The sequence below is a fragment of the Neltuma alba genome, unplaced genomic scaffold, assembly GCF_004799145.2.
Source record: "Neltuma alba isolate B1F8T4 unplaced genomic scaffold, ASM479914v2 tig00011814_pilon, whole genome shotgun sequence".
NCBI lineage: Eukaryota > Viridiplantae > Streptophyta > Magnoliopsida > Fabales > Fabaceae > Neltuma > Neltuma alba.
In genome coordinates this window covers 215034-235405 of record NW_021636429.1, presented here as the reverse complement: position 1 = coordinate 235405, position 20372 = coordinate 215034, and the positions used below count along the sequence as shown (strand labels likewise).

The 20372-nt window shown below is 36.3% G+C and overlaps 3 protein-coding genes across 5 annotated transcripts; 2 read left to right on the top strand and 1 right to left on the bottom strand.

Annotated features, from left to right (window-relative positions):
• Positions 1–6116: 6116 nt before the first annotated feature.
• Positions 6117–10807, bottom strand: LOC114718148 (WD-40 repeat-containing protein MSI1). The gene is made up of 7 exons (XM_028903409.1): positions 10701–10807; positions 9927–10366; positions 8579–8905; positions 7855–8007; positions 6958–7082; positions 6771–6866; positions 6117–6544 (listed from the first exon to the last, which is right to left on the bottom strand). The coding sequence occupies exons 2-7, from the start codon at positions 10269–10271 to the stop codon at positions 6316–6318; spliced, it is 1275 nt and encodes a 424-aa protein (XP_028759242.1). The 5' UTR covers positions 10272–10366; positions 10701–10807; the 3' UTR covers positions 6117–6315.
• Positions 10808–11381: 574 nt separating this feature from the next.
• On the top strand, positions 11382–15098 carry LOC114718151 (uncharacterized). 3 transcript variants are annotated; one of them, XM_028903414.1, is made up of 2 exons: positions 11382–12509; positions 14792–15098. In XM_028903414.1, exon 1 carries the CDS (start codon positions 11541–11543, stop codon positions 12501–12503), a length of 963 nt encoding a protein of 320 aa, XP_028759247.1. In that variant the 5' UTR covers positions 11382–11540; the 3' UTR covers positions 12504–12509; positions 14792–15098. The 3 variants fall into 3 exon arrangements, with proteins under 3 accessions (XP_028759247.1, XP_028759246.1, XP_028759248.1); XM_028903413.1 differs by having other exon boundaries at positions 14774–15098; XM_028903415.1 differs by lacking the exon at positions 14792–15098 and adding an exon at positions 14147–14195.
• An 895-nt stretch (positions 15099–15993) lies between these two features.
• LOC114718153 (uncharacterized) lies at positions 15994–17351 on the top strand. The gene has a single exon (XM_028903416.1). The coding sequence runs from the start codon at positions 16141–16143 to the stop codon at positions 17101–17103; it is 963 nt and encodes a 320-aa protein (XP_028759249.1). The 5' UTR covers positions 15994–16140; the 3' UTR covers positions 17104–17351.
• Positions 17352–20372: the final 3021 nt, after the last annotated feature.

Genomic DNA, 20372 nt, shown 5'->3' with positions numbered 1-20372 from the left:
CTTTATTGATCTCTTGCTTGAAGACGGAGCAAGTTTTAAACGTGAAATTCTAGCTTAACCTATGACTCTTTTGTTGGCAATGCACACCAAATTTCTGTCAAATTTTCCTGGTAATGATTGTTGAAATATATGTGCCGCACAAGATGGATTCGTTGCAATTATAGGTGAAATTTAACCTGTTTTTTTTTTATTAAAAAATCAAGGGCATTAATTCCATGACGAATACATAGATTATGATATTTAACTGAAACCTACAACATCATTACAAAATTAGTTTTTTCATTTGAAAGTTGAATAAATTTGAATTAGGTTTGCTTATATACTGAAATTGGCAGGATATTCATATATAGACAACTATTCAACACTTTGCTCTAAGCTGAACTTAATTATAAGACACTTCGTCGGTGAAATATTTACCATCCACAACATACATATACAGATAAGGCCAAAGTGTAATTAATTATCGTGATGAAATTCCGTTGATTAATTTAGGCAATGTTGGTTAGTCATATTGGGATTCCGGAGTTTTTGTTTTCTGGTTTGCATTTTCTTTCCAGAATCAGCCTTTTCTTCTTTCCGGAGGTTCACGTTGGGCTCTGTTGGGTTTACGTCATATGCGCTCTTTTGTTTCATTTTCAAGAAATGATTTGGGCTAAGTTTGAGTTGCCTTTTATCGTATCTTTATTCATTTAGCAATATGATTTATTTCAAGTGCCATTTAGTTGTTTAAATACAGGACAACTTTAATTTTGGCTACTTTAACATCCCAGAAAGGTCATGAAACTAACAAAGCTTGATCATCTTGACTAACAAACATATATCCCCAAAGGGAAAGAGACATTAATTTATCTATTTCAACAATTTGCTGAAAAAAAGTCATGATGGCATTATTAAAATAGTTAAAGCTAGACATACATAAAGATGAATATGCTGCTTTGTTTGCTGGCCACTTTTTATATATTCCAAAAATAAAAAGTACTCAGAAGTAATCACAAATGAAGAATAAATTCACTTTGTTAGATGTTACTTATTCCAAGATCTTTTGTTGTTTTCCGTTTATATGTCAAGCTCATCGCTGCGTGATTCTTTATTTGGTCACACTAATTGTAAAAAAAATTTCCGAAAAATGTCATAACTATTATTATTCGTGTGTGTGTGTGTGTGTTGGACAAACGCTTCATAACTAATGTAAACCAAGTCGGACAAGGCAATTGATTCACGCGCCAAGTAGCACGTACGCTTGGAATGGAGACTTTGAGATTAACCAAAATTTTTTTAATTCACAGGGATTTAAACTTGTTAGTTGGTTAAGGGTAATCAAATTGACAAAGCCACTTTGAAACAGATATCAAACTCTTGATGCGTATGAGAACCGATAATGTATATGAGATTGGAATGAGAAATGAAAACATATATACTCATCTAATCTTATTTATAGGGCAGGGAGAGGATTTTTTTTTGTCTTATTTATAGGTCACTGAAAGAAATTTTTTGTATGGATATACAATTTTATCTTTCATTTATTATTGTGTTGACTTTATTTACATGAGGTATATATAGTGTATATTAATTAAATAGAGATAAAATTAAAAAGTTATTAAATTTTAAATGAAATTAATAAAATTTAAGGTTTTTCTTTGTATGAAACATTTTGAAAATAACTGAAAGTGTGTGTGTGTGAGAGAGAGAGAGACTTGTAGCCCGAAAATGACCCTCCCCGTGTTACTTTAATCTGTCTCTATACTATTAACCCTCTCAAAAGCAAAGAGAAAGACCGCTCCCCAATGACGATGAAATTAATGACGAACAATTATTTGTTCAAGCCGTTTATTACAACTCACTAAAACAGGTATGGGTGAATATATAATTTGAGTTTTGGACGAGAAATAAAAGAGTTCTTGTTAGAAATAAAAGCTGTTACCTGGTGAAAGCTTTCGCACATTATATATATATATATATCTCCCCTTGAGGCTGATGTCCAAAAATAAGATTCAACTCGATGAAAATGAACCTGACAAGTATCAGTATCAACCCATCCCACACAGTTCCAACTAATTAAACAAGTAATTATTTCTATATATTTATTACAACCGAATTAAACAAGAACTGGCAGATCAATGGAAATCAAGCTCAGAATCGAAAACATAAGCATATAATGTTTCATCTCTGCGAGCTAGAATTTATTCCCCCAGGCGCCCCCCCCCCCCACACACACAATTGCATTCTTCCTAACGAAGCCATCCCAGTTCAAAGTCTCCACCACTCCACCGGCCACAATCTGCATCAAAACGAAATCGGGGATGAGCATACAATCTAAAAATTTAAAAGAGACAGATTGTACATCATACTTGGAGTAGTTAATATTTGAGTTTTGGACGAGAAATAAAAGAGTTATTTTTAGTCATATATTAAAAATATAGCCAACATGCGAAAGCTTTTACCAGGTAACAGATATAATTATTGCACACACACATGTATATATACACTTGAGGCTGATTTCAAAAAATAAGATTCAACTCCATGAAAACGAACCTGACAAGTTTATGGGCTCAACTAGAGCTGGGATCATCATGGTTTGCTGGAGAAGATCTTGTCGCGGGTTGGGATTGGAGTGGGAGTTCTTATAGAATTGGTGGTGTGAGGAAGTGGCGTATTTGCTGGGGAAAAAACCTGCTGCGTGGTTGGAATTTGAGTGCCCTTAGCAGTTGCTGGAGGGTTAGAGCCGACCTGAGTGTGATGAGTGGAGGGCGTAAGAACCGTCTGGATATTGATGCTTTCAGAATTCATAGTGGGGCTTGGCTTTAATCTGAGGATCTCTGAGATATAGAGAAATAACCTTTTTCAAGTAGATGACAGAGAGATAATTTCACATACTGAAGCTTAACCAGTGGTCATCCAGCTAGCAAGTTCAAGCACGCAATAACTAATACCCTTACCTTGGACACGTATATACATGCAACGTCCTCGCATCAGTGCTTTCGTTGGTGTGACGTCTTTCAACTAGTCATCTAAAATTCAACTAAGCAATTATATATATATATATATATATATATATATATATATTATCCCTTTAAGAGCAAACACCTGAGACATGAACCGCTTCAGCAAATCAAAACAGAAAATTATAAAGATAAACTCATATGCAACATGATAAAGCTTAAAATATATTCACTAAAAATTTCAAAACATAATTCAGATAATTTAACTTTAGCTAATTTTTTTTTCACTGTCTCAAGAGGGTGAGAGGTTGAATTTCTTTAAACATGAAATTTTGGTCTGGTAGCATGAATTTTTAAGAATAATATTATTGATACACTGCGAATTTAAATTTTCCGTGCGGATATTTGGAGTTATTAGGATTTAAGATTATATTGTTTAATAAAACGGATGATAAATTAGAAAGGAAAAAAAAGAGTTCTAAGTAATTACTGCTATATGTTAATTTAATCCGCTAACAAGAACATCATTTATCTCTCACTGATCTGTCAAAAGTAATTAACACGCAGGGTGAGAGATACATGTCGGAGGCAAGCTCCTCATATATTGTTTAATTTTCTGCTTTTGAATTATATACTCGTAATATGACTGATATAATTTATAAATTTGAATACCTCTCATATATATATATATATATATATTGTGTTGTAAGAGCGAAGGCCCCTTAGATAAAGTTATAGCCTCTTGTTCCAAACAAACAAGAGACAAAAGTTCAAGTTGATTCTGCAGGGTGTGTGTGTGAGAGAGAGAGAGCATGGCAAAGTGGTGGGGTAAGCATATGTCTGTCAAGAGGAAAGCATGTTCAAGACATCCACAACGACTTGCCCCAGATGTTAGCTCATATTTTAGAGAATGTTCTCTCTCTTTTTCCCCTTCATAGGCCCTCCCCGCTCAAAATTCTGGGGCTTACCTTATCACAAACAAGAAACAACCCTTATTTATTCCTGCACGTATATATAGTACGACAAACGGTTAGATGATTTATGACAAGTATTATTTCATACAGACTTCATATTTTTCTCATTGATATCTGACTCTGTCATCTTATTTTTTGTGAAAATAAAAGGAACTTAATTTCCGTAAAACAATGCCTGCGTTCAAAACTGATGAATCAAACTGTTGTGTGTTTATATTCAAGCATTCCACGTTCCAAAATGGCAGAATCGCTTGGATAAATTTTTATTATTTACTGCGAACATATTTTTGTACGCTTTTCATAAATAAAAACCTGCATCAGTTTGACAGTTTCTATATTATGTATATTTTAGATTATTTATATAAATCATACAAAAGGAGGGGAGAAATGCTCATACCTATTTAATTAAATTTTGATGTATTTTCGTCTCTTCAGTTAGTTATGGAATAAAAATGAATCTTTGTGCAAAGTCTACTCAAATTATTGTTTATTTTACGGAAAATATTTTAAACATGAAAGGAGAGTTAGGAAAGAATATATATATATTTATATAATTACACACACACATATTATGAAGAGGCGTGAAGAGTGGAGATGAGAAGCAGCCGCGGGTCCCGTTGAAGAATCAAGGAATAGTATGTGTTAAAGATATTCTAGAGGTTAGAACGGTGAGAAGCAGATGATGCTGATATGCATAAATCTTATAATTTTACACAAGATTTTATTTTGATCATTTAATTTTAAAAAGTAAATTTTTAGTCATCTAAGCCTAAAACTGTAAACAAAAAATGATAATATTAAACTTTTGATAAAATATTACCAAATGCTAATATATTAGTTTAATATTCAAAATAACCATGATTGTTATAAAAAACCATCATTTAAGACTAATAATTTTGGGATTAAAAGACTAAAAGTATACTTTTTAAAGTTAAGGAACCAAAATGAAACCTCATGTGGAGTTAAAAGACCAAATATATACTTTAGCCATCTTATAAAATAGATATATATGACGAGAGTCACGTGCAGGTCCTAAACGAAGATAGAAGGATATTCTAGGGACGCACACGGGAAGGCCACGCAACTAAGGATTAAAAATATAAAAGCAGGCACGCAACAAAGACGAGGGGACGGATTGAAAGCAGCGAGCAAACGGTGGCAATTGGCTTATTCAGAATACATTGGTGAGCATTATTTCATTATTAACGGATTATATGTACATATTAATATTGGTTGATTCAGAATATGCACACTCCGCCTTCGGGTCATAAATATGAGCTTTTCGTTTAATTGAGTGTTTGAATTCTGACCTTTAATTTCAAAGCGGACATTTCGATGAGAACAGATAAGGTTATAGCCTCTAGCACATGATTAATTAGCTGTAATAAAGAGAAAGACATCATTAGCCATGTCGTCACAGTTAAGTTGCCTTAATTTGTGTCTTAATAGTTAGTCATAATTAAGGGAACCTGGCATGCATGGCAAATTATCTGATTAATACTGAACATGATTAAACATCTTATTTGGTTAATTAAGTGGCTTCATATGGAAGCCTTCAACTTTTACCCTCATGTGCTACTACCTACTGCTAATCCCATTTTTTTTAAAAAAAAAAAAAAAGCTTTTTCATCTGAAAAATTACTTTTATGAGTAGTAATATTTACCCCCTCTCACATTGTCAAGGCATAGCGTAGTTAGTTTTGTTGGAGAAATATTTTGCGTTTCAATTTACACGTACGTCCTCTTAAAAATTTAATGCAGCATTTATATAATAGCAATGACGTGATTATGAATACATGTGTTTCTTTATAAATTGAAATGATAATTAATTAATTAAATCTTAATTGTTGCTTGAGTGTTCATCCGTCATGTTCAAACTTCACATCCAGCAACTCCGAGAGAGAAGAAAAAGGATGGGTTTTCTATAAAGAGCCGAAACGGAGGAATAGCATCGTGACCTTATGCCGGGGAGCAATAAGCCAGACGGTGAAGAAGCGATAGAAATCGGGGAGGCCACCCCGAGCCATAAAAGTACGTATTCTAATTTCTCCAAATCTGATTTTATCATCAGATTTAATGGAGGGGTATGAATCTCCGACGATAAAATAATGCATTCACATTGAGGCATGCAAAAATATATATGAAGGATCTGGTGCATCATAATATTTGATCCCGTTAAGCTTGGAAGTTGGAACCATAAGAATGGGGTGAACTGCAAGGGCATAAGCTACCATCATACACTAATCACGACAATGTTAGTTTATCATACTCATTCCTTGTAAAATACAGTCCTCCAGGTACAGAGGTGAGAATTGTAACATGGGAAGAAATAAATAATAGAAAAACCAGCGAGTCTAAACAATGACATTACCAACTTCTACATTGAAAAGAGTGAAATTACACTAAGCAGCAGGTTTAGTTGAGTCTTCAGGCAGATCATCTTCATCATGGTATATGTTCTCAGCCATCTGCCATATTTGGAGTATGTTATCCTCAGCCACACTCGCAACAACCCAGTCTTCACATGGGTTCCAAGAAAAGTCAGATATTTTACTTGTATGACCCCCATGAATGAACAACAGTTCCGGAGGGCCATCCTCAGCATCGTCTGGCGTTTGCTCTTCATCAATCCTACAATACACAATCAATAAGTATACTGAATCTACAAGACAATATAGCCTAAAAATAAAACTAACTCGTTGTGTTGAAAAATGATGAATCAACACTACTGTTCTTTGTTTATATTCAAGCATCCCGCACTCCAAAATGGAAGCATCACTTGGAGTTATTTCAGAACTAACAGTAGCAAAGTGCAGTAAAGTACTGAGGATAACAAACTGAACAGGTTATGGGATACCTGCTAAGATCCCACACCATGAGTCTCCTACCAAGACAACAAGAAGCCAGAATAGTCTCATTTTTTGGATTCCAGCCAACCTGGAAAACCTCCTCCCTGTTGCGCACGAACAGAAATTCATTTCAACAATTGAAGAACATAGATACATCAGAAGTAAATATTGAAAGCATTAGAGTAGGACTGTTACTTGTGACAATCAAAGGTGTGAAGAGCAGTATTGATCTTGCGTAGGTCAAACAATTTCACAGTTTTATCAGTAGATCCGGTGGCTACGACCCACTCATTAAAAGGATTAAAAGCTAAGCAGTTAACCTACAAAACAATCCCAAATGAAAACCTAAATCAGTGGGCCTATTGGGAACTTCTCAAAATTTTCCAACTATATTAGAATTAAAAGAATTACAAAGCAACAAAAGCACATTGAAGAATAACACTGCAAGGCAGGTAGAAATTTTGAAGAGAAGGGAAAAATCTTATCCAAAGGCAGAGCATCAAAAGCCATAGAAGTGAAATAGCACTCACCAATGTACAGCTGAAGTTAAGGCCACAATTAATCTCGGCAGTGATTAAAACTCATGCATTTAGCTCACTGGCTTTGACATTATCAATAATAAGTCTTTCCAAATTTTGAGACAAGTACACAAGAATCTCTACTGGTTAACTCATTTCAATATGTGGATACACAGAGGACTCGTGTCTCATACGAGTGTGATAAAGAAACTGAGGCCATTGTTAGAATGTTCTTAAGCCAAATGGTTTTTTTCCCCCTCTCAACACCCCAAACCCAAAGGGGTCTCATAGAAATTATATTGAAGCTATTCCCAGTCTTTTACTTAATGTTCTTAAGCCTTTGGTAAGATGAAAACTCCGAACAATGAACCGAGTTTCAGAAAAACCCAGTATCAATAATGAGAAAGCTAACAGTTATGCAGATTCACACTTGATATGGACCAATAACATGGAAAATAGATGGATATTATATATGCTGAAATGAACACAGTAGCTCGGAACCATGCCTCTGCTCCCCCCCGCCCAAACCAAAAAAAAAACCCAACGCACACAGAGAGTTGCCTTTCGGATGCACCTCACTTTGATGAGCAACAACAGATTGGACAGGCTTGTTAGCTGATTGTGAACGGAGATCCCATATAAACAAGTATTGGTCATCACCAACAGAACCAAATAAGTATTCATGCCTCAAATGCCATGCCACGTCTTCAACAACACCTTCATGAACCTATTCAGATAAATGAAATGAAATTAATATCAGAGTTGATATGATATTGTTGGTATCATGAAAATAACAACAGTTTTTTGTTCTTAAGCTATAAATATATGGGCAAAGAAAATAGACCTAACATGTTGCAATATTGCAAAGATGCCCCCCATGATGAAGACAAGATAATGGTCAGCCGTAAAGTGTCAACCGTGCAAATAAGAATTACAGCAATTTTCCACTAATGCTAACCACACAAGAATCATGCAACATAATTATGATACAATGTGATTTAAGACTTAAAATCATCCCTCCAATATTCAATATGTAAAGTGATTTGACAAATCTGCTATGTAACACCACATCATCTGCATAAAAGTAGCCCATATGCCTTTTTAGCCACCTCAACCTGAAATCATTCAAACTTAAAAAAGCATCTAGAATTCAGATGCCTATAATTAGCAGTAAACATATATCCAAAGGAAAAAAGCATTTCTCTATGTGAAGGTTTGCTGAAACCACGGTAAACATAGAAGCAATTACACCAGGTTCAACTACATAAAATGAATCCAAAGAGGGAAGAAAATAGTACCTTGAATATCTGCATAGCCTCCAGGGTTTTGTTCTTAGGAGTTGCATTTATATCCCACAAGCATATCTGAGCATCATCAGAACCACTCAGCAAATGGCCCTGTTTGAACTTACTCCATGATAAACCATATCCTTCAGTATTGTGACCTCTCAACCTTAAATCAGGATTACATGCACCATCTAGAGGAGGCTTAGATGGATGCTTGCTATAATCAAATACATATACTTCAGCACTAACGGTCTTTGTCGCAATGATAAATGGATTTTGAGGCATGTAACGAGCCCTATTAACCTCTCCATCATGATTTATTTGCTGGATTATTTGAACCTGTAAGAAATGAACGCAACCTTAAAGATCAAATAGCATCTAAATACAAAAACTTCGACCAATACATAATCATAAAAAAAGCAAAGGTGCAAAGAGCTAAACTAAATCTGGAAAACCAGATTATGCTTGATGCTAGGCTTAAGTAATCTATCCACTGCCAGCTTAATCATCACCTCTTATATTCATTTGACTGCTGAAATGAGGAGGCCAAGAATAGCTTCTAGTGAGTCAAATTTTCTCTACCATTGCTGCGTTGCAGCATTATGCTCAAAATTATGAAGGACTGATTTGCGGGGTCATTCAATCACCAAATCGAGATTTTAATTGGATTGTTATAATATATATATGGAATCAAATTAAGAATATTTATTAAGGCTACATATGCATGCATATGAACACATTTTGACATAATTGTAGAAACCACTTTTAATGACATAAACATTAGAATTTTGCATATACAACAAATTAGGCTTATGCCCCCCCTAACATTATACATTATAAATAAATATAGCTTTATGAATTATCTACTTTAATACTTGTACATTTAAACACAGTAAGGAACACTTTTTTTTTTTTTAACAGTCTTCAAGTGTGAGTGAGTTTGATAAACAACTTCTACCCTCTGGCATAATAAAAACTAACACTTTGCTTCACTGATAAACAAGACTCAACTATGTGCACATATTTATGCATCAAATTCCAAAGAAGACAGACCCTACAGTAATTTAAGGCCTTTCTAGAGGCTAAATGGAGTTATCAAAATATACAGAACTTTTCCAAGAAGCCTCTCTCTTTCACAAGACCCAGACCCCGAAATCAATGATCAAGCATTGCCTAACTAGATGCACATGAACCAAGTAATTGTGATAAATGATAACTGCACCTCAACTTAGAAACAAGTAACATCATCAGCCCCTCTTCTGTTAGGATTTCATATATTTTGCCCAAACTTACTCAGCATCCACAGGCTTAATGTTAAATACAACCAAGTAAATTCAAGTAGAACTAAAATTTCAAATACCTTGCCATTAGCACATCCAAAGCCGCCTGCTTCAGGCCTGTCATCATCATAATGGCGCGCATCATTCTCAGCATCCTCCAAAGGTAGCTGGACTTGGGCAATCATCAAGTAATTGGGCTCATTCTCTGAGGTGTGAGTGCCCAGAATCATCTTCTGGACAGAGTAGTCCTTCCCTGGAGGCTCATCTCGATCAGGCAGCCACTCTACAGTGAGGGAAGGCCATTCTAGGGCATGGGTTATTACCAAATCGTACAAGAACGGAGTGTTTTTCTTCCATATTTTGTACTCCTCGTTTATCAGTCTCTCCTCTATCTCTCCCCGCATTTCATCCTCGTCTTTTCCCATTGCCCTTATTTTTTATATCTTCTTCTCTCGCTCTCGAGCTCTGTATGCAAGTTGCTCCCCCACAGCTGGAAGCGAGCTGGAGAGGAAATTCCTGGCTGGAAATAAAACAAGTGACAAAAAAACAAAATTAGTTTAGAAACCCACGGCAATTCTTCACATTTGATTTCGATTCATTATAAACAGCATTCAGCAACGAGAAACCCAGACGCTAAGTTTTATCCCTAACTTTATCGTGCTTTCACTCAAACGTCCAACTTGAGGAGAATTTCCCGCCAAAAGTCGGAAGCGAGATGGTTGAAGAGAGAGAAAACCAGATCGAATGTGAATGAATGGACCAAACTACGAGGCAGAACGCTCAATCGTCTCGAAGCATATACAAGTACATTGTCTGAAAGTAGAAAAATCAAAATTTGAGTCATTCAGCTTTACCTGAAATCCAGAAATGATTCAAATCTCCGCAGCTTCAGGCTTGCAGGTTCGCGCCCAAGAATGGAAATATCGACACGGCTAGATGGTGACGATGCTGAATGCTTGGATTTTACTGTCTTATAGGGCAGAAGAACAGGATTTAAGATTTAAACCCTAGGCGGGTAATTGAAAAATAGAGATGCGGTTCGCGGAAAATTAAATTAAATTTTAACATTAAAGTAAATGAAAATGTAAAATATGCAGCAATAAATTGTACTACTAATTATTAATATTATGAGGGCAAAAAAAAATCTAAAAAAATGATTGTTAAATTTTAAAATTTTAAATTAGAAATTACTACAAAAATATGTTATTTTCTTTGCAAGTATATGATAACCAATACTAATTTAAAATTTTAAAATTGAACAATTATTTTTTGGGATTTTTTCAAAAAAATTATAGTATTAATTATAAATTAATATAAACTGAGCACTTTAATTTCTTAAATAAGCTGAAAGCCACATATAAACAAAACTAATACTGTTTCTTTTTTAATTAAATTATTTAATTTTTTTTACCTAAACCAGTTTTTCCGTTTCATGACAATTAAAATTAAAATAAAATAAAGACATGTTTGTTGGGAAAAATAAAAAGAAAATAAACACATGCTTCAACGTGCCCAGAAGTCGCCATCTTTCCGTATCATTCCTCCCTCCCTGTGTTCTTGAAATGAAACTTCAAATCCACAAGCCAAGATCGATTCATTTGTTTCTGTGAAAGTCTCGAGAAGTTTTATTTCTCTCCCTGAAGATTTTCTCGGATCAGATCGTAAATCACATTCACCTGGAACAAGGCATCTAGATGGATTTGGCGCCAGAAGAGCTCCAATTCTTGAGCATTACGGATATTCTCAGAGAATCGATTTCAATCCCCAAGCGATCTCCCAAAACCTTCTATCTCATCACCGTTGCCCTAATTTTTCCTCTTTCTTTTGCAATCTTAGCTCATTCCCTCTTCACGCACCCCATCCTTGCTAAGCTCGATTCCCCGTATGATGATCCATCTCAGACCTCTCATGAATGGACCCTCCTTCTCATTTATCAGTTCTGCTACATCATATTTCTATTTGCCTTCTCTCTTCTCTCCACAGCCGCTGTTGTTTTCACCGTGGCCTCGCTCTATACCTCAAAGCCCGTTTCGTTCTCCTCTACAATTTCTGCTATACCGAAGGTTTTTAAACGCTTGTTCATCACTTTTCTATGGGTATCGCTCTTGATGTTCCTCTACAATTTCATCTTTGTTCTTTCCCTTGTCTTGATGATTATAGCAATCGATGCCCAGAACTCCTTTTTGCTTTTCTGCGCTTTGATTGTGATCCTCTTGCTTTTCATGGTGGCTCATGTGTACATTACCGCTTGGTGGCATTTGGCCAGCGTGGTGTCGGTGCTAGAACCGCTTTATGGTTTCGGAGCAATGAAGAAGAGTTACGAATTGTTGAAAGGGAGGACCAAGTATGCGGCGATTCTTGTGTTTGTATATATGATCAGTTGTGGGGTAATCGGAAGCTTCTTTAGTTCCATTGTCGTGCACGGTGGAGATGATTATTCGGTGTTCTCACGGATTGTGGCCGGTGGGGTCTTAGTTGGCTTGTTGGTAATTGTCAATCTGGTTGGTTTGTTGGTGCAGAGCGTGTTCTACTATGTTTGCAAAAGTTACCATCATCAAGGAATCGATAAAAGTGCTTTGCATGATCATCTTGGTGGCTATCTTGGAGAATATGTGCCTCTAAAAAGCAGCATTCAAATGGAAGATTTGGCTGTGTAATGCATGGTGAGTTTGCAGAGAGAAAATTGTGGTAACATGTAATTTCAGTTCTTTGTTCTTCATCGAAAGAATGTAAGATGAGCGGGTACAGGTTTTATAGTTTGTATGTTGAATTTTAATGTTGTGCAGTGTTCCTATTTGTTATTCTGAATAAGCTATTGAGTAAATGCCTTTTTAGCAGCTGATACGTTGTTGACATTGTTAATTGTTATCACCCTGTAAAGGATTTTCATTGTTCATTAAATCAAATGATCCTTTTCCCTATATATAGAAGTAAACTTTCTAGTTGGCTAACAAAAAAATTACTTTTATAAGGTGAATGCCTTGAGAACGTGAACCGTTTTTAACTGTCAACGACTTTCGGGATTGTCAAATCTAAAACTGATGAAATCTTGAGGGCAAATTCTGTTTATGCTAGTGCTGCCTTGTGTAAGTTCATTAATTAGTAGTCCCTTTTGGGGAAGTGGCGTGCATGCTGAATATTCAAGCTTCAGAGTCTAGTATGTGCCTTAGCAAAGGAAAAGTAGCCTTTTCTTGCTTTCATAAAATGCTGATTGTTTCATGAAAAGCGCCAAGAGCTGTTACAAGATAGCTGATTGTTTGTTTTCCATCTCTCTTGCTGCGCACTCTAGAATGTGCCATTTCTCACCCGCAGGTCGGGGATGTAAATCCTGTCTGGTGCAACTTTAATTTTGTTAATCCTCTTCTGTTGGGTGATGAGGATAGAAAATGGGAAGAGAAGCGGAAAGAAGATAAGATAGAGACAGGAGACAGAGAGAAAATTGGAGGGAATAGGATCGAATTACTCTAGCAATCAACAACTAAAACACCCTTTTTATTCTGCACAAATAACCGCTTATTTATGCCCCTAGCTAATGGTCATCTCAATTCTCTCCCTAACTGGCCCCTATAAGTACTATTATATCTATTACTATTTACATATCAATACTCCCCTCCCCAAAAGACCCTTGCCCTCAAGGGTCAAGTAGAACAAAAATGCGAAAGTAAAGGTGAAAAGGTGCACCTCTTGGTGTATCATTGACAAGGACAAAATCGTGCAAAAACTATTGATTAAATTTCTCATTCTGTTCGCATATGATGGCGAATGGTGAGCATCCTACAATTGCTAGTATGGGGAGAACTATTCTTTTTGTAATCCCTTTATTTGAAGGATATTTTTAACATTCCTTTAGATCTAGAATACGGAAGATGTTAATTTGGCTCAGTTTGGATTATATTTCTACTATGTTAGCCATCCACCAATGTGATGACAGATTACTATTGTTATGGCAAAACTGCATATATTGAGCAATTGCAAACCTATCCTGGGTAAACTGTTCTTCTATGTTTAGCTTGCCTCTGTTGCTAATTACCTCCTTCTTTTTAGTATTTTACAAACTCCGGCATGTAGCCTGCAACAATGATGCTTATACGTTGCATACTCGAGTCTTAGGGAGAATGATATGCTCATTGTACTTATTTTGATTCACATTTTCTGCCTCTCTTCTGATGTGTGTCATTTTTCCTCCTCTTTATACTACATTAATTATCTCAAAGGACAAATCACCTACTTTTGCAGCAAGCTTGGTGCATTTGGTTTATATGCTCCTATAATATTGCTTTGTCTTTTATTCTTCATTTAGGTGCACTTGCAAATTGGTTGTATCTCGGGCTGAACAACCTTTAGTTTAGTATAAATATATTTTCTCTATTCTGTATAGTTCTATTTGGCGAAACATCAGAAAAATAATCTTTCAAGAGGAAGAGAAGGCCAAAGGCCAAACGAATTAGATTAGGTGAGTTGGTCCCCTGAAATAGTGTTAAACTCATGAAAAAGCTAAGAAAGATCATTTGTTATAACTAATCTTGCTGTTGATGGTGTTAGTTAGAATGTAGTTGTTCCAATACGACATTGCTTTTGCCTTTGGAGTTTGGAATGTTCTCAATAATAAACTCTTTTTTTAGCCAAAAATGTTGTCAACGTATAATAACTAGCAAGTCTTTTATTGGTGGATGACAGAATCCTTTCCCTTGGTTATGGATCCCCTAATCCCGTTTCTTTTCCTGCTTTGTTGAAAATTACTCGACTTTAAGGTTGTAAGCATGTGTTTATTATTGCTGTTATGTTTTTCCTTTAAGTTGGTCCACTTCTCATGTATGAAAGAATGAAAGATGAATCGTACTATTCATGGTATTGGAACAATGCGACTTTGTTATAGATTTTTTTAGTATTTTAATATTGATATTGATACTTTGATTCATGTTCTCAGGACTATTTAATCATGCAGAGACTCTGCAGATGGTTGAACTGAATCTGCTTTAAAGCTGCAGTATGAAACTTTGCTTGGATTGAAGCCCTACCTTGATAACTCCCTTTCCCGGGTTTTTCGGTTGAGGAACCTCGTCGACTCTGTGGCCAGTTCAGTCGTCAATGATGCCGTGACTTTTTGTTGTCAAAATCTGCTCATGTTATATTGTTATATTCTTTTTTTTTTTTGGCCAAATGCTCATGTTATATTCAATCTGTTTTTTTTATTAAATATGTGGAGATGCTAGTTTGCATGTAAATTCAAAATTCTTTTGTCCAAAAAAAATTCTCTGTACTTGAGGAAATATTTGACTTTTTTTTAAAATGTTTTTAAGGAAATGATAGAGGGACTTCGTCCAAAAATAAAATAAAATGTTTAGGTCTGATTCATTATGATATTAGGATCTTGAGCTACTATTTTGCTATTTATTTGACAGAATATGCTAGCTTAAATTTTTAATTTTTGTGTATAAAATGTTGTAATTTTTTTATAATCTTAAATTTGTAACAAATAACAAAATATCATTTAAATACTGCCTCTAACTTTGGATGCATTAGATGCCAAAATTTGGTGACAATAAAAGCAAAATTTCTTCTGTCAATGAATTACAATTTTAAATTTGTTGGCAAAAAATATTACGATTTTAGATTTGACATGTACAACAAAACTAGATGTGAGCTTCTTCAATGAAACGTGAATAATGATTAATAATTCAAATTTTTATATATAACAAAAACAAAATGTGGCCCTTGTCTTTTGTATGCTTTAAAAGTAAAATTTCAATATATTATTGATCAACTTATGAGAATTTAGTTTATAATTCATAAAATTGCGAATTTAATTCCTGATATGAATACGAGAATTTTATTAATGAACAATTTATAAATACATTTACAGTTCTTCTTTAATTATAGAGTAATATCCCTAGTGAGTTAGATCATGGGTGATTTTAAATAAAAATTAATAAATAAAAATAACTGTAACTGTAAGAGTAATACTAATATTGTGCTGCTGGTTAAAAAAAAAAAAACTAATATTGTGCTGGCCAAAAAAAAAAAAGAAAAAGGATTGTGATCATCGTGCGGTAGAGAAAGATTAAATAACATGTTTCCCTTTCTAACTAAACGGGCCATTGTCGGCTGAAGCCCGCCATCTTTACACGTCATCTTTCCCATCTTCCACCTGCCGACTGGAATCGCGAAGACTAGAACTTGGGAGCCACATCCACAAGTCAAGTTCGGTTCTTTTTTCTCTCCAAGTTTCTCAGAGCACCTCTCACATCCCCATCTCAGATCGACGAGCAGCTGCGCCTTTTACATCCACCCCAGATGGATCTAGCCCCGGAAGAGCTTCAATTCTTGAGCATCCCAGATATCCTCAGAGAATCCATCTCAATCCCCAAACGATCCCCGAGAACCTTTTATTTGATCACCGTTGCCCTAATTTTCCCTCTTTCATTCGCAATCTTAGCTCACTCCCTCTTCACTCACCCTATCCTTGCTCAGCTTCAATCCCCTTATGACGATCCGTCTCAGACCCCTCACGAATGGACCCTGCTCCTCGTTATTCAGTTCTGCTACCTCATATTCCTCTTTGCTTTCTCTCTCCTCTCCACCGCCGCCGTGGTTTTCACGGTCGCCTCTCTCTACACCTCCAAGCCGGTGTCCTTCTCCTCGACTTTATCAGCAATCCCGAAAGTTTTTAAGCGATTGTTCATCACTTTTCTCTGGGTATCGCTCTTGATGTTCGCTTATAACTTGGTCTTTGTTCTCGGCCTGGTTATGATGATCATAGCAATCGATACCCAGAACACTGTTTTGTTCTTCTTCGCCATGCTTGTGCTCCTCATTCTGTTTTTGGTCGTTCATGTGTATATCACTGCTTTGTGGCACTTGGCCAGCGTGGTGTCGGTTCTGGAACCAGTTTACGGTTTTGCGGCGATGAAGAAGAGTTACGAGTTGCTTAAAGGGAGGACCAAGTATGCAGCTTTTCTCGTGTTCGTTTACTTGATCTGCTGTGGAGTGATTGGAGGCATATTCAGCGCCGTTGTTGTGCACGGTGGGGGTTATCATGGGGTGTTCACGCGGATTGTGGTCGGTGGATTCTTAGTGGGCGTATTGGTGATTGTCAATCTGGTTGGGTTATTAGTGCAGAGTGTGTTCTACTATGTATGTAAGAGTTACCATAATCAAGGGATTGATAAGCTTGCTCTGCATGATCATCTTGGTGGCTACCTTGGAGAGTATGTGCCTCTGAAAAGCAGCATTCAAATGGAAAATATGGATGTATGATGCAGGGAGAGTTTACTGGGAGAAAATTGAATTTACTTGGAATGTAAGCTCATTTATGTATCCTGTAATGAATTAGTGTAGAATGTAGGGGGGGGGGGGGAAGGTGGGGTAGACTTTATAAATTGTTGGGTTAATTTTGAAACTGTGCAGTCTTTTCATTTGTTTCGCTGATAGCGCATCTTGCATACTCTGAGACAATAATGTGATATTAATTTTAATGGTACTCCATCAATTCATGGTTTCTGGTTTTTGCTTGCGATCTCTGATCCTAATAAGTTTTAATCCCTGACAATTGAAATACCCCTTTTTACAATATTAGGTAGTATCTTAGGAAACCTAGCTTTGTGTTTCAGACTGTACGTTTTGTTTTGGCAATTGGACATCCTTCTGTGTCATAGGCTCTTGGAAGGCCCAGCTTTTTTCCTTGTTACAGGCTCTTTTTTGTTGTATGACAAATATTTTTCTTTTGTTTGGTGTTGCTCTGTGTTTAAAAAGGGAAAAAAAAACGTAGATTCTCGCATTTCTTAGCGGTGCAGTATTTGTGCTGTCGGTTATTTGAAAGCTGAAAATGCACCATTTAACAATTTATGAAGGTGTCCTTCCTGATTGGCTGTATTCCTCCTAGTTTATGAATAAGCATTGCTGCATATGTTAGATGGAACATTTTTAAAGTATTCCTGCAAGAAAAGAATATGAGAATTGAGAAAAAAACCTAAAGAATCGATTCAATGAGAGGGTCCAGTAGAATGGCATTAAATTCATGGTAGAGTCAACTGAGATAATTTCTATATGATCTAATCGTTGGTTTTGATAGTCATTGTTGGAATCTAGTGGCTCTTCTGGAGGTGTCCTTGGCCTTAGAAATTGTTCTCTTATATTGCAATTAAGGCATTGTAGGCCTTCTGTTACAAACGTCAGGGGTCTGTGTTGCACAAAATAATAGTAAAAGCAAGGACCAGAGCATAAGGAGGTGATGGATCTAACATCGTAGGTGATAGTGCGTACATGGGGAAGAGAGAATGAGGCCCTGAGTGGTAACTCTGAGGTACGGTACCAGCATGGAGAGAATGTAGAGAGAGTCTGGCCTCTCAAAAGCCAGGAGTCCTTTTGGTTTATCTTCTTTCTTTCTTGTTTTATCTTTTATGCCCTGTAATTGGTGGTTATTACTTCCTTAGTTCTCTGTTAAGACGAGGGCCTTGTAGCTCTTTTCACGTAAATGAGAGTTTAGCTTCATCAGGACGAATATTTTTTAAGGGCCAAACTGAGTTTTCCTTCGCCCTCTCTTGGTACATGGCAAAAGCCTGTCCCTGATTTAGCAATCTACTGCATTTTATAGGTCTATTTCATTGCCTTCTTGCTTGCAAATACTTCACATTTGAGCTTTCAAGGCTTGTATCCAAGTACTGCTGTATTATGCCGTTGCTACAACGTTCCTAGACTGTTTATTTAGTTACAGTTCGTGGGATCATTGAATCAAATTCCATTATTCAGTATGAGACTGTGCTTAAGCTGAGAAGAAATGGAGAGTGAAAAGGGAGAGAGGAAGAACCCGTTTTATTAAATATAAACCAAAGAAAATGTGTAAATTGAACTTTTCTTTCCCTTCTTGACTTCTGCTGAATTTGATTAGACCCTAAAGCTTCATTGTTAGACCTTGATCAGCATGAAGCCTTGACCAGGAATGCTACTGCCAATGGCTAGGTGTCATGGCGGCGTGTCAATCCACCTCGAAGCAAGGAGGTTACAGGTTCAAACTTGTGGGGCGCGAGTTTATATAATGGTATTGGACCACCTAACCGTTTCAACTCTCTATATGACCAACATGATCATCAACTAAATTCCCATTTTTGTTCTGCAGAAGTGCCCCTTCTGTGCTTACTGCGACTTTTCAAATGGTAGTAAATGGGAATGCTGTTCAGGGGGATTCTTATTCCAAATCGCAATGCTCTGTTTTGTCCTAGTGACCATTTGCCTTTTCCTTGATCTTGAACGTGGAATGAATTTTGGTAAAAAAAAAAAAAAAAAGTGAATGAATTTCTTGAAGGGAAAAGAAAACTTTTTTTTGGGTGCCCAGAGTATCTTCAGGGTACTGTCAGGCACCGTAGCAGGGATTCCTCCCAACAATAGCTTTTTCATACACACTATGTTAAGGATCGAACTCAGAACATGATGTTTAAGGTGTTTAAATTCTTTCTATTTGGATCAACACTTGTTAGTTGAAGGAAAAAGAAAACTTAGCCATACCTAATAACTCAAACGCGTTCTGGGCCCCAAAATGTGGATTTGAGAAACGAAAAAAGATAAAATATCATCATTGTAATTGGCAATGATAAAGTGATTTTCTTAGAAAGGGAGTCTTTAACCATTTAAGGTTCTTCAAAACCCTTGACACGTGGAAATTTGCTTTAGCATGCGATCATGTAATGTTAAAACTCATTCATATTTTATTTAGGCGTTTGCTCTTCTAATCAATATTTCAATTTATATACAAAAATTTGTTTCTAAACACCTGCCTGTGCTGCTCTGCCCTTGGGCACAAAGGAGGCTGTAATTCTGCCCTTTCTCTTCCATGATACCCTAACAGCGACGCCGCATTCGGCTGATGACTCCCTGTTTTTAATTAGATTTAAAGTATCCTACCTTTATATTCTTGATATATAAGAGCTAGTTAACTAATTTGAACAAATTAAAAAAATTTGTTAAGTTAGTTATTTATAATAATTAGATGTTATCTTTCGTAGACTGTTCTTACTAATTATGTATATTAGCTATTACTAGTATTTAATAGAATTTTTAATGTGTCACGACTATAAGAAGTACTTTAAAAAAAATAAATATGATAAACAAAATGAATTGGGATTATATATTTAGAATTAATTAAAAGTTAAACTTGCAACAGAGGTAGTATATGAGAAGTAATCAATGCCGTTATTGAAGCATTTTCGCTGGTTTATGAGAATAATTTAGTGTCGGCAAAAAAATACGACGTCGCAGGGGGAGAGCCGCGGGAAGAGTCTTGGCAGGCCGGGGGGAGCTCCGTTCTTCGCCTGGTGTCGGGCCGATTGAGATTGAGGGGGAGGCGGATCGTTAGTGATCTTCATCGACGAGAATGGAGGACCTGGGAGCTGGAGGGAGGGAGGCACGAGCTGAGAAGGGGCGCTATTGTTAATAATCTTCTTTATCTTCTTTGTCTTCTCTGGCGGAGTGAAAACCGGGGAGGGAGGCGCTGGCTTGGGACCTTCATCATCGAAGGCGAGAGAGGAGTTGCA

Coding starts and splice junctions, on each gene's coding strand:
- LOC114718148 (XM_028903409.1), bottom strand. CDS start 10,271: ATGGGAAAAGACGAGGATGAAATGCGGGGAGAGATAGAGGAGAGACTG. Junction 8,008..8,578: donor AGGCTATGCAGATATTCAAG/GTACTATTTTCT, acceptor TTATCTGAATAG/GTTCATGAAGGTGTTGTTGA. Junction 6,867..6,957: donor CACACCTTTGATTGTCACAA/GTAACAGTCCTA, acceptor CGTGCGCAACAG/GGAGGAGGTTTTCCAGGTTG.
- LOC114718151 (XM_028903414.1), top strand. CDS start 11,541: ATGGATTTGGCGCCAGAAGAGCTCCAATTCTTGAGCATTACGGATATT.
- LOC114718153 (XM_028903416.1), top strand. CDS start 16,141: ATGGATCTAGCCCCGGAAGAGCTTCAATTCTTGAGCATCCCAGATATC.